This window comes from Brachycentrus maculatus, unplaced genomic scaffold, assembly GCF_059751285.1.
Source record: "Brachycentrus maculatus isolate JH-2025_06_01 unplaced genomic scaffold, ASM5975128v1 h1tg000156l, whole genome shotgun sequence".
NCBI classification, from domain to species: Eukaryota; Metazoa; Arthropoda; class Insecta; order Trichoptera; family Brachycentridae; genus Brachycentrus; species Brachycentrus maculatus.
Genome location: NW_028280909.1, coordinates 401,872 through 420,929, shown reverse-complemented (window position 1 = coordinate 420,929; position 19,058 = coordinate 401,872). Strand labels below are relative to the sequence as shown.

Below are 19,058 nucleotides of genomic sequence, written 5' to 3'. Positions count from 1 at the left end.
GTTGATAGATTTATAAATTCAATAGATTTATATTATCCACTGACACTTCGTGATGGAATTGCATTTTTAATTTATTATTAGATTAAAACCAATATTTTTAGCTTTTCCACTTTTTTATTTGACCAGCGACCGGGTTTCGTCGTTACCGACATCATCAGACCAGTCTGATGATGTCGGTAACGACGAAACCCGGTCGCTGGTCAAATAAAAAAGTGGAAAAGCTAAAAATATTGGTTTTAATCTAATAATAAATTATAAATTCAAGTAGTTTATTTTCATATCATCATGTTGTTCGACGTACATAGTTTCAAATCATTAAATAACACAACTTTCATAACATTGCATTAATATGGCCTATGACAAGTCATAAGCTCTGTAAATATCTAGACTTATTTATTTTTTGGAAAACCAACAGAATATTTAACAAAAATAACATAATGTAATACATTTAAAAAAAATCCAATTAGAGGTTTTCACTTAAGTAATCTAAAAATAAAATTAAACTACCGTGTACATAAAAGTATAACTTTATAATAAACTTACATTACATGTTTTTATCAAATAATACAAATATTCTTTATCAACTGGTCAAATGGACATCAACAATATTTGTCTTTAACGTATTAAAACAAACATTATTGATGTCTATTTCATTAAGCATTACATTGCACATATCGCAGGCTCGATTTTAAAATGAATTTTGGTAGGACTTGGCGTGCATTTAAGGGATTTTAAATAATTTTTGTTTCTGGTCTGTGCTCCAAGGACTCTAAAATTGATGAGTGATAAAAGCTCTGGGCAATCTACACAATTATTTAAAATTTTAAGGATTTTTATTTCGAGGAAATTTATTAAATATTTTATATATTCTTCTTCACCTGCGTTGAGATGTCAAAATACATTAATAATGATTTGTTATGTAGAATTTATACGTTTTCACTTCAACACTTTTATTTTTCTTTTCACACGGGATTTAATTGTTTTCTTATCATTAATCAACATTAATGATTCTATTCGAGTCCTTCCTATCACAAATCCCTAGAATTTTAACTACTCTCAGACCCATCATTCACTTTCCAACACGTCGACCTTCAGTGGCTTGAATCGCTGATGAATCCACATCAATCTCCTCTTTGGACAGAATTGCAGACGTACCAAGAATACCAATAAAATTAAATGGTAGTAGTTTGCACTTAAATGCGTTCAAAGTACAAAGACAGCAATAGAATTAAAGAAAGTGAGAACACAGAAATTTAACGCAAAAGTAGATTAGCGCCGCATTTAATTGACATAAAAATCAAAGCATTTCTAGAAATTTCTATTATTTTTTGAAGATTTCTTCGGAAATTCAACCATTTCGTTCTACAAGTTTCATCTTATTGTTGGAGATACAAACAATCTTTGTGATGATTGGTTGGCTTCTTTTATGGTGAGTCTCCACCCGTTCTATCCTCCGCTCGTCTCTTCAACTCGGCGTACACGCTACAACACATGTTCATGTTGATTATGCGAGGTAATTTTCTGCAGTTTGTGCCTTCGCATATCGCTCACTCCTTTCAACAACGTCATATATCAAAAATCGTCAATTTTCCGTTGGGCATGTTTTCGGAATGCCCATAAAATGTACTATATCCCACCAAAAGCGGCATATTTTTAACTTAATATTTACCCGATACAGGGCAGAAAGTGTTGTTTTTGCATTTTAAAGAAAAGGTAATGTTTTATTTTTATTTTTAAGTATACTAAATATTTTTCAAATGGAGAAAAAACATTCTGGTTTAACCTAAAAAGATCTATTGCACAGTAAAAATTTCAATAAGTGTCTTGATATTTATTTTTAATACATTTTATTATACTTTTAAACTTCAAAAACGATCTCCTGAAAAATTACGTTTTTTTATATAAGGTGTTGTTAAAGGAGTGAGCGATATGTCCTCCGCAATCATAAGAAGCGGGCCTTGGTGTCTTATTATGGCCTATCTGAAATGTTCTGTCCGCCTCCGTAGTGTAATGGTCAGCACGCTCGGCTGCCGTTCTGGAGGTCCCGGGTTCGATTCCCAGGGGGGTCAAATAAATATAAGTGATTTTTTCACTCAATCATTTATTCCATATTACCCTGGACTGGTACCTGAAGCGGAAGGCTGATCACCTTTTCCTTCATGTGCTAACGATCAAGATAACACTGCGATTATATGATGCTGTGCCCTATGCTCCATTGGGGTGCGGATAAGGGTTTTATTATTATTATTATTATTATTATGGGAATAGTTATTCTTTTGATTTATGAGTTGATTAAAACATTTCAGGGCCTTTTATTTATGTTTTATTGTCGTTTATTTTTATTTTTAATAAATAATTATAAAAACATGTTTTATTTTAATTGCTTGTGACAACAAACATTTAAGGCCCTAGAAATAAATAATTGTTTAAACCAACAGTTTTTTGTATGATTCATGAATTGATCAAATATTTTAAGGTCCTAGAAATTAATATTTGTATAAAACAATAAACAAGGGTTTGAATGAATGAAATGTCTGAAATGTGTTAAAAGTGTATTTTATTATTGTGGTACAAAAGTATGCAATCGATTGCATCGATCCAGTTAATAATAGGATCACAGGATTCCGTGAGATGCAGTCGGGTGTTCCGCAAGGCTCTCGGCTGGGACCCAGCGCCAAGCTTCACCCACGCACTGCAGAGCTATCAGACTCGAACCGGTTCTTGGTTGCAATCCTACCTGCCGATTGCAAGCTAAATGGGCTCGGGAGTGCCACTGTCGACTGCACATTTCCGCCTGAATTGAGAGGTACTTGTATAACATAGTAACGTGGCTGGATGGCTTCATTTCGTGGGTGGTGCGCGAGGCGCTGGATTTGCGAAGGGAGTTCATATTTATTTATATAATATAAAAGAAAATAATTATAATAATTCCTTCTTTCTGAACCTAATTCTAGCATTGCGGCAATATTTCTAAAATGATAAAGCTTAACGCGTTTAAACTATGAAATTTTGTTTATTCATTTGGCGTTTAATTTGTAGAACTCCATTTTAATTTACGTATTAATTGTTAAATCAAATACAGATTTTTGAGTCTAGAAGGTTGTATTTTATTGTTAAAAAACACATAAAAATTAATACTGTGACAATTGTTTTGCCTAAAAAATTCGTTTAAAAATGCCATAACTAGGCGAAACAATTGTCTTATTAATTGATTCAGCAGTCACTTTGTGGTAAAACATACCTTTTTTTAATTAAAAGTAATTTAACCTTCTACGTCCCATGGACCCAACTCTAAAATTTAGAATAAGCTTCACATACGGTGTTTGAAAATGATGCGGAATGCATCGAAACACGTGCCACAGTAGATTTGAAGAAATAGTGGGATTTACTAATTAAAACATTAATGAAAAATGAAACAATAGTCACTTTATTAATTTTTACTAGTTTTTTAACGACAAAATATCATCATCATCTTTGATGAGATGTCAAAAAATAATATGAAAAATTGTTTGATTGATTTTTAACCTATTTTTTATAAAACGGACTTTCGGCTTTAGCAGACACCTTCCCCCCAATTAGTCCGTTATATCGGGGTTTTACTGTACGCAAATTTCCTCTCCATGCAAACTTTCTCTGGCTTTGATTTTAAGAGAGACCTGCTAAAGACATTTAGACGATATATGCAGATCTAAGCTGACCACAGGCGGTAGTAAGAGATTACCACAAATTGCAAATTCTCAGCGGGTCGAGTACATTTACGAGTACATCGCAAAAATTAAACAGACCATGAACACAGTTTCTAAGTCTTGATTTTGCCCAAATAATTTATTTAATTATTTTCATAATAAACCGTCACGCAGCTACACTGCAGGGGTAGGCAGAGGGAACAGAACGCCACACCAATCTGTTGTAATATTATGTAACACATTTTCTTTTCATTTCAAACCCTTATCCGCACCCCAGTGGTGCATAGGGCACTGCGTCATATAAAAGCAAAATCTTGATCGTTAACACACAAGGAAAGGTGATCAGCCCTCCGCTTCCGGTACCAGTCCAAGGTAATATTGAATAAATATAAGAGTGAAAAAATCACTAATATTTATTTGACCCCCCCTGGGAATCGAACCTGGACCTCCAGGACGATAGTCGGGCGTGCTGACCATTACACTACGGAGGCGGACAGTATGGTCAAATTATAAGCTTAAATAATATAAATGAAAATGATATTTTCTGGCGTCTCTCATGTATGTGATTCTCATGTATAATCCAGGATTCGGACCTCACATACATAATGATGATAAACTTTTTAAATCACAGTGGTCTCTCATGTATGTGATTCTCATGTATAGTCTCTCATGTATAATCTCTCATGTATAGTCTCTCATGTGTAATCCAGGATTCGGACCTCACATACATAATAATTAACCTTTTAAATCACAGTGGTCCCATACGGGACCTAAGATTTGACTAGTTAAATGCACTATCGGTGATAATGGTCAATAACCAACTAACTTAACATCACGCCGCTACCCTGCAGCGGTAGGCAGAGAGAATAGAACGCTACACCATTCTGTTTTTGCGAACAATCATCTCCACCAATTATTCCAATTCCTGACCTTACCACGCCACGTATTTGAAGTACTTGATTATGTCAAGTTTTTCTCGGTCTCCCTTCCAAATATATCAGCCTAGTGAATTTGTTTTACTGTTATTTGAATACCGAATATGGTTGGTATATAAGTAGAGGAAGACCGAGGAAAGTTTGGCATAAAAAGTATTTCAAATACTTTGGTGTGGCTAACCACACCTTAGTCAGCATTTGAAATAATCGGCGGGTATGTATGAGGAGGAGCGGAGGAGCCGAAGATTGTTTGCAAAGACAGATCGTTGTGGCGTTCTATTCTCTGTGCCTACTTCTGCGGAGAAACAGCGTGACGGTTATTTGGTTAGTATGGTCCTATACGGGACCATAATCACAGGTCCCGTATAGGACCGTAGGGCTAGAAACGGAATCCGATCTAGCTGACTAATTGAACTAAACACTAATCCCTTTCACTGCCTACACTGGGGTACTTCTATAAAATTTGGTGATGGACTTACAATCTTGTATTTAGATTGGCAGTGACAGGTATATTGAAAGTTTTTAAATGTAAGTTCACAGTAAAATCGGGATACAATTTTATATTGTTTCACATTTTCCATAAATTTCGCAACTTAGTTCAAAAAAATTGCTTAGCAAGAGCAGATCTGTCATGAAGCCTAGATGCTTCTGTGTCAGATCTGGGCATGCGGTGGGACAACTTTCAATAAACGACTCAAATCCTCGGTCCTCAGTTAGTTAACGAAATATTGGTCATATTCCAATATATTGAAACTTTCATACATGTACCTGTATTTATCATGTGAGATCGATGTCGAAGATGTCATTAGGTAGGGAAGGCAACGAAGGAGACAATAGTATGCGCATGTGAAGAGAATGGAACCATCCAGACTCCCCCACATTGCACTGGATGGCCAACCCCAAGGTATAATAGAATAAGACAAGGTAGAAGAGATGGATTGACAGCTGGGAATCGACATCGCAGGAGACTAATCCCTCTTTAAAACAGGCCAAGACCAAGAAGAAGAAGAAGAAGATATATAATGTGGCAAAAAATGTGGTTTATACATTCTCTCTCAAATTTAATTATAATTTAATTTGTTTCCTTGTTTGGTTCTCCGGTTTTCTACGATTCCGTTAAACTGTGTTCAAAAACCATTACATGTTTTAAGTGCCTCATTTAGTTCTTGTAAAAAACCGGTATCTTAATTAAGGTTTTATACCATTAAAGTTCTTTGCTTTTCGCGGGCGCTTGATGATAGCTCTATTATTTTTTTGGGTCACTATGCCGTATGCTGATAGGTTTTTTAGCCGGTGTTCATCTATTTTTTTGATTTTTTATTCTGCATATGGGACTATAATTTGCTGGTCGGATTTTTGATTGAGTTAGCGAAAGTTGCAATCAAATATTGCTATTAATTTATTTTTAGAAGTTGTACTTGTTTGTTTGTTTGTTTTTGTACATTGTACTTTGTTTTATTTTCTGTCGTACTTTGTTTGGATGTTTGATTTGTTTGTTGTGATTTGTATGATTGGCTGTTTTGTATGTTGTACTTTGTTTGATTTTCCATTCTAATTTGTTTGGCTGTTTTATTTGTTTGTTCAAATTTGTCTTCTTCTTTGCATGTCATGTCGTGACGTAAAATATCACTTATGAGTAATTGCTCTCGTCTTAATATATTTCCATTGTTCCTTCATAATTATCAATACTTTTTTTGAATCCCTTAGACCTTAGACTAAAACATGTCTAGATACCATCCACTATTAAGGTTTCAACGTATGGGGTCCATACAAACAATAATATGACTGTAACATCAAAACTTGACGTGATACAAGCTTGTCACCATATAGACTTTGAATAAGAACGATTAACTTAGTCAAAATCAGTCATCAAATTTTCAGTTACAAAATCATTGTTGGCCAGTGTTATCATCTCCTTTTTACAATGTTTACAACGCATTTTAAAAAGGTAAATATATCAAGAGATTATTTCAAATTTAATACAGATTTTAGAGTTGAAAAAGATAAAATATTAACATACATCGAGTTATTATACTAGATGTATGTTAATATTTTAGCTACTGTATGGATGTGAAACATGGAGTTGGCAAAAGAAGGATGAAAGTAGACTGAATGCAGTCAAAATGCGATCTCTCAGAAGAATGTGCGACAAAACGATGTATGATAGATGTACGAATAGTGAAATAAGGAAGGAATGCAAAGCTGAGATAAGCATTATCGATAAAATTAAGAAAGGTGTGTTGAGATGGTTTGGACATGTAGAACGAATGAGTGAGGAAAGAACGGTAAAACAAATTTATGAGGCGAATGTTAGCGGGAAAAGAAGCAGAGGAAGACCGAGAAAAACATGGCATCAGGTATGCCAAATACTTGAAAGTGGTCAGGTTAGGAGTCGTTACAATCGGCGGGTATGTATGAGGAGATGCATGAACGTGGAAGAGGCGAAGAATGTTTGCAAGGACAGAGTGGTGTGGCGCTCTATTCTCTCTGCCTACCCCTGCGGGGAAGCGGCGTGACGGTTAGTTAGTTAGTTAGTTTAGTTATTATACTCCCCATATGTTTGAATAAGTAGGCCAACCGGTTGCATCTTTTGATTTACATGTAAAAAAATAAAAATTGAATCTGTGCTGTAAAAATTGACAGTGTTAATCTAGATTTCTTCTCAATCATCTTCCTCTGCGGTGGAGCTTTACTCGTACGAGATGGCTAATAGCTATTATTATAAGCCAATTATAATACTTTAAATCGGGTTCTTGTACTAAGGTAACTCGCCTCGTTTTGAATTATGGAGTTAGGGCCAGTTTTGCGTCTTCGGTTTATATGTACCGTTTACTGTTATTTGTTGACATCTCATCAAAGATGAAGAAGAATATGGAAGTCTGGGCATTTACGGGGCTGGTTTAAGTGATCACACGTGTAACATTCACCAATTCTACCCACGATCGACAATCACACTACTCAAATTCTTGGAAGTTCTGTATATATGAACCAATTTAGAAACCTTGTTCTTGAATCACTAGAACTTCACTAGAGACATCTATTGGTGAGATGTAAATGGTGTATGTACCGTTTACTGATTGAATATGAGGTTAAGTTGAACTTACACATATCGCTCACTCCTTACAAGAACGTCATACAACCATCATAGGCTGGTTTAAGTGATCACTTTACACACGTGTGATATTCACAAATTCTACCTATGCTTGACAACCGCACTACTCAAATTCTTGGAAGTTCCATATACATATCGCTCACTCCTTTCAACAGCGTCACATATAAAAAATAGTAGTTTCAGTATGTTTAAAGTTACTATAATTTAATGTAATTTAGGAGTGCAAATTCTAGGCAAAAACACTCGCTAGCGCATGTCACTCACTCCATTTAAAGTCACTTATCAAAAATCGTAAATTTTGAGTTGTGCATGTTTTTAGAACGTCCAGAAAATATACTTTATTCAAGCAAAAGTGGCATATTTTAAATTAATATTTACCCGATACAGGGCAGAAAGTGTTGTTTTTGCATTTTGAAGAAAAGGTATTGTTTAATTATTTCTTTAAATATACTAAATATTTTTCAAATGTAGAAAAATCATCCAGGTTTACCTCAAAAGATCTGTAAAAAGTTCAGAAAGTGGCTTGATATTTATTTTAAATACATTTCAATATATTTTTAAACTTAAAAACGATCTCCTGAAAAATCAACTTTTCTTTATATATGACGTTGTTGAAAGGAGTGAGCAATATATGATCCAATTTTAAAAAAAATTGTACAAGAATCACTAGAATTTTCACTAGAGACATCTACTGGTGAGATTTAAGAAGCTTTTTATTGAACAGAAACTCTTTTGTATGTAAGGTCCGAATCATGGATAAATATTCTTCTTCGTCTTTGTTGAGATGTAAAATATATATCTATAATAAGAATATATCTATAATAAGATATAAAACACATTTTTGAACAAGTATTTGGACATACTGAAAGTGTAGTAAATAAAAATAATGCACAGATGTGACGTTCTGATCTCTCTGCTTACCTCTGCGTGAAGTGGCGTGATAATTAGTAAGTTAACCAGAATTATATATGCATATTTTCTAAATTAATTAATTGATATGTTTAGTAGCTAACGCAGGCACAGCGGGTGGTCCACGGTATCTGCATGGCAGCTTCCACAAAATATTTCCTAGTATAGGCCGTAAATACGAGTACGTCCATGCTACTTGTAGCGACATACCAGTGCAGGAAGGCGAGTGTCGACCCAGACCCGCGGGCAAGTGACCCAGAAATGTTTAGCCGCTATTATACGCATTTTCACGGCAATTTCTCACGAATTCATCATTAGGCACCTAGGGAAGGCATGCACTGTTTGGTGATTGCAGTCGATGCGGTTATGAACGACGCATGTGATTTGGTAAAACTATGTTGGTACCTATAATATGTACATGCATTCATTTTTGCATATATATATATATATATATATATATATATATATATATATATATATATATATATATATATATATATATATATATATATATATATATATATATATATATATATATATATATATATATATATATATATATATATATATATATATATATATATATGTAGAAATTTTAACAAAAATCCCATTTTACTCAAAGCCTTAGGTTGTAAATTTGTAAATCCATCATAAAATTTTCTAGAAGTACCCCGGTGTAGGCAGTGAAAGGGATTGTGAATATATTAGGGACCACTGCTCTAGAGTCACTATTTGTACATATTCATTAGCTTGTCAAATTTCACATTGCACCGCTGTATTGTCCTCAGACATTGAGTAACATGTCTTTGTAACTACCAACTGTTTTGTTTAAACTGCGTACGTGACTTTACATCTTTATTACATATTTTAAAATATTACTGTAAAATTTGAGGTCATCGCTGCCAACTTTAAAAAAAAAAAACTATTGAGGCATTTTTTTAACGAAATAATATGAAACGTTTGTATTCATCAACTAGAACTAATTACTATATAACTTCGTAATAGTCGTAGTAAAAGATAACTTAATTACTTACTCACTATAACGCCGCATCCCCGCGGGGGTATGCAGAGAGAATAGAACGCCACACCAATCTGTCATTGCAATCAATATTCTCTTTTTCCATATTCCCGCATCTCTTCATATGTACATACCCGATGATCATTTCGACTTCTGACGTGATCACTTTCTAAGTATTGCACAAACATTTGCAATACTTAATTATGACAGTTTTTTTTCGGTCTTTATCTGCTTCTATTTCCAACTACATTTTTTAAAATAACATTTAATTTTCTCTCTCTCACACACACATACATACGAGTACACATGCATACACACACACACACACATACCCATAAATATACGTAAATATAATAAAAATAATAAAACCCTTATCCGCACCCCAATGGTGCATAGGGCACTGCGTTATATAAACGCAGTGTTATCTTGATCGTTAATACACGAAGAAAAAATTATGAGACCTCCGCTTCAGGCACCAGTCCAGGGTAATATTGAATAAATATTACAGTGAAAAAATCACTAATATTTATTTGACCCCCCTGGGAATCGAACCCGGGACCTCCAGAACGGTAGCTGAGCGTGCTGACCATCACACTACGGAGGCGGACATACGTAAATATAAAACAGTAAAAGGCAGTAAGTGGACGATGTCTCATTCACTGGGTGCACATTGGGGACTGTATCTATCCTGCTGTGCCTCTAATGGTCTCAATTGCTGAACTTCATATATTTAAAATTCATAAATTGTTTATTCGGAAGGCGAAACCATTGCTGCATAGGGATAAGTTTAATAAATTAATTAAAATTTTATGCAACATGTTTTGATAATTATTTTCATTAAAATATTTCAATTTGTAAAGGTATGTAGGAATGAATATGTATATTTATAAGATCACGTTTTTGTAGAAACAATAAAATATATAAATGTGCCGGAAGCCAAGAAGATAGTATTCAATTGATGATCAATAAAGATTTTGCAATTGTGTGCATAGGATCTATAGAGATCTAGAATATACAGAGTGTTTTGAAATCATTGCATTATATCCAAAGTTAAAATGCAAAAAAATCATACTACTTTGAGTTATATTTCATTACACCCGACTGGTTTCAAAAACTACATATGTTTTCACCAACATAATAATATAATAATAATAAAACCCTTATCCGCACCCCAATGGTGCATAGGGCACTGCGTCATATTGTAATAATATGACGCAGTAACGCAGAACGCATAAATATATAGTAATGTAATAACGTAATATTGAATAAATATTACAGTGAAAAAATCACTCATATTTATTCTTACCCCCCCTGGGAATCGAACCCGGGTCCTCCAGAACGGTATCCGATAACCGGTAACAAATAACAGTTGTTTTATTAATCACCTGAAAACATTTGAAGTTTCTCGAAACTAGTCGTATTATACAGTGGTAAGTATTTTGTCCGCCTTCGTGGTGTAATGGTAAACACGCTCGGCTACCGTTCTGGAGGTCCCGGGTTCGATTCCCAGGGGGGGGGGGTCAGATAAATATAAGTGATTTTTTCACTCTAATGTTTATTTAATATCACCTGGTCTGGTACCAGAGGCGGAGGGCTGATTACCTTTCCTTCGTGTTTAACGATCAAGATAGCACTGCGTTTATATAATGCATTGCCTTATGCACCATTGGGGTGCAGATAAGGGTTTGGATTATACAAATGTTTAATATTAAAATAATGAACTTGTCATTCCACAAGGTTAATGCCGAATCAATAAATAATAGAAAAAAAATCCATGATTTATTAACAAGGATGCTATCTCTTCTCCTTTGACTACGGTTCGGAGCCAAATGGTGCATAGGGTAACTTGTCAAACCAAAAGTGTGTCAATTCGATTGTCAATAACACGTTAGCAAGGTTTTTAAGCGGAGTTTATTTTATGAAATGCATGTGTTGTAAGAAATATATTACACTAAATATGATAACATTAAATAGAGTTAAAGCGGTTTTTGAAAATGACGAAGAATGCATCGAAACACGCGCCACAATAGATTTTAAGAAATCGTGGTATTTACCACGTAAAACTTTAATAAAAACTAAATAAAGAATCCATTTTGTTCGCCTCCGTAGTGTAATGGTCAGCACGCACGGCTACCGTTCTGAAGGGGGTAAAATAAATATATGTGATTTTTTTCACTGTACTATTATTCGATATTACCCTGGACTGGTGCCTGAAGCGGAGGGCTGATCACCTTTCCTTCATGGTTAACGATCAAGATAACACTGCGTTTGTATTACGCAGTGCCCTATGCACCATTGGGGTGCGGGTAAGGGTTTTAAAAAATAAAGAATCAAAAAAATATATTGTAGTTTCAAGCTCTCTCTCGTTCCGAAAAATATATCGCTCACTCCTTTTCACAACAACTTATATTAAAAAATCGTCAATTTTCTGTTGTATAATTTTTTTTAAAAAAATACTGAAACTATCAATTGACTTAATGATCATTCATAATATTTACATTCACATATAGCTCACTCTTTTCAACAACGTCATTTATCGAAATTCGTAAATTTTCAGTTGTGCATGTTTTCGGAATACTCAGAAAATGCGGCATAATTTAAACTTAATATTTGCCCGCTACAGGGCAGAAAGTGTTGTTTTTGAATTTTGAAGAAAAGATATTATTTTATTATTTTTTTAAATATAATAAATATTATTCAAATGGAGAAAAAACCTTCAGGTTTTACCTAATAGTAACCTAACCTACTCGTTACACATATCGCTCACTCCTTTCAAGAACGTCATTCATCAAAAATCGTAAATTTTCAGTTGTGCATGTTTTCAGAATGCCCAGAAAATGTACTATATCCCAGCAAAAGACGAATATTTTTAACTTGATATTTACCCGTTACAGGGCAGAAAATGTTGTTTTTGAATTTTGAAGAAAAGGTATTGTTTCATTATTTTTTTTAAATATACTAAATAATTTTCAAATGGAGAAAAAACCTTCAGGTTTACCTAAAAAGATCTGTTACACAGTAAAAAGTTCAACAAGTGGCTTGATATTTATTTTTAAAACATTATATTATATTTTTAAACTTTAAAAAAGTTCTCCTGAAAAATCAAGTTTTTTGATTTGTGGCGTTCTTGAAAGGAGTGAGCGATATGTGAATGTAAATATTATGAATGATTATTAAGTCAATTGATATTTAAAAAAATATGTTTTATTTAAAAATTCCAATAGGTTTTCTGACTATTGGATACCCTGTATATTTCATGTATTCTAGCGTATGTGTGTGTAGTGAAGGGAAATAACGGTTCAGTTTATGGAGGCTGAGAAATTAGAATTCAAAGAGATCGTAATTCGTATTGAATTTTCTTAGCAACTCTACGATATACATAAATAATATTTATACATCAGGTTCATACCTTTGTGAATACAGGAAATCCTATGTAAAAAATGTGAAAGTTCTCTATTTATACTATTATTGTTCCACAGATGTCACCTTGTGTCCTACGCTCTGCTCAGAATTATGCCCACGACGTTTATATATATATATATATATATATATATATATATATATATATATATATATATATATATATATATATATATATATATATATATATATATATATATATATATATATATATATATATATATATATATATAAACGTAACGTAATTTCTAGTATCGTCTGACTCCTAACATAGTATTAACTTACTAAATAACCATCACGTCGCTTCCCATAGAGGTAGGCAGAGGGCGTAGAGTCATACATCGTTTAGCCGCACATTCGTCTAAGTGATCGCATATCGAATGTAGTAAGTCGTAAATATATAAATAAATATATATAAATATATATATATATATATATATATATATATATATATATATATATATATATATATATATATATATATATATATATATATATATATATATATATATATATATATATATATATATATATATATATATATATATATATATATATATATATATATATATATATATATATATATATATATATATATATATATAGGGTCCGCCATCTAAAGTTTTTTTTTTCAACTAGTGCTTATTTCGTGAATGGTAACACTTAGCTCATGTCTGATTTGACAGATAATTAGTTTTATTCTTCCGCTGAGCGAATATGGTTGTGTATACGCTTGAACAACGCTGGGAAATATTGCGACATTACTTTGAAAATCATGGTAATGTTGCAGAATGTGTGCGAAAATTGCGTACGGTTTTTGGAAGAAGAGAAGCACCGTCAGCTCCGTATGTTCGTTATCTTGTGAAAAAAGTGAAAGAAACTGGCATCCTCATCGATAAACCAAAGCGTGAAAAGCCAAAAACAGTGCGTACACCCGAGAATATCGATGTTGTGGCAGAAAGTGTGCGTGAAGCGCCATCAACATCAATTCACCGTCGTTCTCAACAATTGAACATTTCGGAGACATCATTGAGACGAATTTTGCATAAAGACCTTGGTATGACGCCATACAAAGTCCAATTGGTTCAGGAGTTGAAGCCAACTGACCATCCAATGCGTTTTCGCTTCGCTGAGTGGGCCTGCGATCGACTTACAGAAGATGCCGATTTTGCCAAAAAAATCATCTTTTCGGATGAAGCTCATTTTGATCTTGGCGGGTATGTAAACAAGCAAAATTGTCGTATTTGGGGCACAGAAAACCCGCACGCATACATTGAAAAGCCGGTACACCCAAAACGAGTCACTGTTTGGTGCGGATTTTGGTCCAGAGGCATAATTGGGCCATTTTTCTTTGAAAATGAGCAAGGAGTGGCCGTTACAGTCAATGGCGATCGTTATCGGGCCATGTTGAACGGATTTTTGTTCACAAAAATTGAAGAGGAGGATATTGGCAACATTTGGTTTCAACAGGACGGCGCTACGTGCCACACAGCCGAAGCTACACTCGATGTTTTGCGCCCTGTTTTTGAAAAAAAAAAGTTATTTGGCGGACCCTTTATATATATATATATATATATATATATATATATATATATATATATATATATATATATATATATATATATATATATATATATATATTTATATATAAATATAAACATACATATTTATATAGCCGCGCTAGAAGTCGGTGGTGCTTCCGCATGCATTTTTTGAAATAATATTTACTTGAATTATACTTTTTTTTAAATATATATTAAAAAAATAAAAATTTCCACAAAGTTAATCAATAAATAATACGAAATCGTATTATTGGTGAACGACCTAGTGTCGTATTGTCTGAAATTTCACTGCCTATAATCGTCCAAGGGCCACATCTCTAAACCTTTGTTGCCTAAACGCCCTGAATGGCACACGAGGTCGAGACCGGAATACCTAGATGTTCCTCTCCTTACATTCCCATGACCTCTTTGCGGTCCAACCGCTGGCCAAACAACCTTTGCCTAAACTGGGTTAGTGGGAGGTCAACTGAGGTCATTTTCACTTTAGTGTCATACCAGCCCGCAGGGAAAGTTGCAAGCGAATGCACGTAGAATAGGCAGTATGCAAAATGCAATGGATCATTATCAGACGGGAGAAATATCTAATTTAACCTTTCCCTGCATGACTGCATTTACAGTTTGTCTTCTAGAGATAAGTGAAGTTATTATTTTGGCGTTCATAGCGCGTCTTTCGGCTAAATTATGAACTATATACGTGAGTTGTGAATGTATCTAATCAGCAACAACAAAGAATGGTTTTTTATGTTTTTAAATAACGTTTTAACACTAACTTTTGGGTATGTGATAAATTTGATACACTGTGCAATGAAAGTCGGACTTTAATTATTTTACTCCTGGAAAGGTTAACTAATTTTATTTATTGTTTTGGCATTCGCTTTGTGGTAAGACATGATGAAGTTGTAAAAGAAAAACACATGTTTTAACCACTTTTTTATATTTTTTTATTATAACGATTGAGATCTACCGAAGCTCCTTTGCCTAACGTCAAAATATTTTGAATTTTGTGAAGTAGATAGTGTTTTAGTATTAATCAGTCTTGATAAAGAAGCGGTTAGCTTCGTAACCGGTAGACATTATAATGGACCTTTGTCAGATGGGAGGAATATCTAATTTAACATACTCAACCAATAAAGGATTGTATTAGAGTCGTTTTGTGTTTATAACAGCCGATATAATCAATATTTTCATTTATCATTTTCTTCGGGAAAACTCGCTTTCGTAAATACGTTGTTTTTGTAAGTTGGTAATGAATGCCGTCACAGAAACGATGGACTTATTTTGATGTTGGTTACATTGCTTAATTATTGGCGACTCTATTTGTCGACGTCAATATTTTACACTATGAATTAATATTAAACACTATTATGTATGTTCATAGTAGATTTGTTAAAATTAAAATTAAAATCTAGCAAATGCACGTAGAATGGGATGTATGCAAAATTATTGGCGGCCAATAATTTAAATTATTATTGTTGGTAATATTATTTTTAAGAATTTAAAAAATAATATTACCAACAATTGTATTAAGCTTTAAAATATTAATTCTCTAAAATATGGCCAAGTCAATAAATTCTTCCTTTCCCAGAAAATAAATATAAGGGTACATACCTACATCCCCCATTAGCTACTGTTGTCTCCCATAAATTATTGCTGCACGTGTTAAAACTGTCACCTAGAATTGTATAGCTACATAAGAACCGTAGTCCATTTGATCTTTACATTCGTTTGATAATGCCCTAACAAGGCGAAACAATTGTCACAAAATAATTTTTTATGTGTTTTTGTTAATAAAATACAACTTAGTAGACTCAAAAAATCTATGTTTGATTTAAAATTAATACATAAATTACAATGAAGTTCTACAAATTAAACGCCAAATCAATAAATAAAAATATTTTTGTTTACACAATTATTGTTTTATTTTTCAGATTGTGCAGTTGGCGTCATAGCATCAAAGGAGGAAACTATTTTTTGGATGTGAAAAGTGAAAAGTGAAAAACTGAGTGCATTGCAGTGTTATAAATAATAAGTGTTGATAGTAAATTTTAGAAATGAATCATAAAATAATGTTCGTCGGCGTAATAGCTGTGTTCCTGCTCCTCGTAAATGGTAAGTTCATATTCATTTTAAAATATATGAGAATTTTTTTCAAGGAGTCAATAAAAAAAACACACTTCTACATCGTTCTCCAAAAAAAACACACCTTTACAGGCAAAATAAAGGAATGGGTGAATGATCAAGAGTTAATTTTATGAAAATTGTGAAATGTTCATATTCTTAATTTTTATATTTCTCTATTTTTTTGTTGTGTTATTAGGTTAAAATCGTTGAAAACATTAAAAAATGTATTAAAAAAGAACTCCACCGACAAGACACACAAGGTAGCTTGGTGGGTCTCTGCATTTTTTTAAAAAAAATGTTTAAAATTGTGATTTAAATAAATGTATACAATTTATGTTAATAAAATAAAAACTTGAATTTTAAAGCCCGCATTTAGCTGTAACAAACAAAACACACTGTAATAACATATAACAATAAATAACAGATATAAGATGAGATAGAGATAGGAAAAAAAACAATAACAAAATACTATGTACATTTATTTTTTTAAGTTACATTTTTTGTGTTTTTTATTTTACACAAATCGCTCACACCTTTCAAGATCGTCATAAATAAAAAATCGTCAATTTTCAGTTGTGCATGTTTTCGGAATGCCCAGAAAATGAACTATATCCCAGCAAAAGCGGCATATTTTTAACTTAATATTTACCAGCTATAGGGCAGAAAGTGTTGTTTTTGCATTTTGAAGAAATGGTATTGTTTAATAATTTTTTTTAAATATACTTAATATTTTTCAAATGGAGAATAAACCTTCAAGTTTTACCTAAAAAGATCTGTTGCACAGTAAAAAGTTCAATAAGAGGCTTGATATTTATTTTTAATACAACGTATTATATTTTTAAACTTTAAAAACGATCTCCTGAAAAATCGAGTTTTTTTATTTATGACGTTCTTGAAAGGACTGAGCGAAATATGTCATTTTCATACTATTTCTGTGAGCCTAAGCGGTTCGTTATTAGAAATAATAATCAAATTGTGGTAGAGTGGGTTCGAACCGAGAAACTCTGACTTTAAGAGTCCGCGACACTAACCACGGGACCACAACCCGGCACAGCATTAATTTACTAGCATTAAGGAAAATATATACCATACACTATTCGGTCTACATTAATTAAATCATATTAGTCAGTTTACATTAAAACCTGAAGATGGAAGCTTAAATTCCGAAACTAGTCGTCATAAAATAAACTCAAGTGGTAAAAAAAGAACAGTTTTCTTTAATAATTTAAATGATATTAAAATGTGGACGGTAAAAATTATTGTTACCTCAAATGTAACCATGAAATGAGGATTATATACATACGTTCACACGTCAGGATGGTACTAGTAATGATAAAGTACATTTTCTGGGCACTCCCAAAACATGCACAACTGAAAATTGACGATTTTTTAATATATGACGTTGTTGAAAGAAGTGAGCGAACTGTCATCGGATCATCTTTTTTGAGGTCTTCCGACACCTTTTTTATTCTCCTAAGATGGACCGCCTCCGTAGTGTAATGGTCAGCATGCTCGGCTACCGTTCTGGAGGTCCCGGGTTCGATTCCCAGGGAGGTCAAATAAATATAAGTGATTTTTTTTCACTGTAATATTTATTCAATATTACCTTGGACTGGTACCTGAAGCGGAGGGCTGATCACCCTTCCTTCATGTGTAAACGATCGAGATAACACTGCGTTTTACATGAAGCAGTGCCCTATGCACCATTGGGGTGCGGTAAGGGTTTTTTTTTTATTTTTTTTATTTTATTTAAGATGGACCACAAGATAGACCCCTAAAATCATAAGATTTTAGGGGTCTTAAAATCTTAAGATTTTAGGGGTCGATCTTGTGGGGTCCTGTCTTGCAATATGTCCTGCCCATTGCCACTTGAGTCTTGTTACGGGATCCATGGATCTTCTATTCTGGTTTTGCTTCTAATTTATTCATTTCTTATATTATCTCTTTGGCTCATACCAAGAATGGATCTTTCCATGGATCGCTGTGTGCATTCGAGCTTCTCTGCATTTCTTTTTGCCAGAGCTATGATCTCTACGCTTTTGTATTCATACTGTCAGTGATGACGAATTTCATAACGATAATAAAACGTTTGCTCAACATTTTATGTATGTACTTGACATTATTCGCTTTCGAGATGATATCAAATTGTCCACACTGCAGATATAATAGTTTATTATATTTATCGTTGTTTTACTGTGCATTAAACTGCCGTGAATTCGTATGTAAATCTTCTCGGTACATTAAACAAATTCCACGTGCCATGAAATGCATTTCACTGCGTCGGAAATTTGCTAA

At 33.2% G+C, this 19,058-nt stretch overlaps 1 protein-coding gene across 1 annotated transcript in view; it reads left to right on the top strand.

Moving 5' to 3' along the window:
- The window catches only part of LOC148308613 (agrin), a 90,190-nt gene that overhangs the window by 19,690 nt on the left and 51,442 nt on the right, over nucleotides 1-19,058 (top strand). The window contains exon 2 of the mRNA XM_088261459.1: nucleotides 16,571-16,751. Within this exon, the coding sequence (XP_088117585.1) occupies nucleotides 16,694-16,751 (58 nt within the window). The 5' untranslated portion in view covers nucleotides 16,571-16,693. The remainder of the gene's footprint in view (nucleotides 1-16,570; nucleotides 16,752-19,058) is intronic.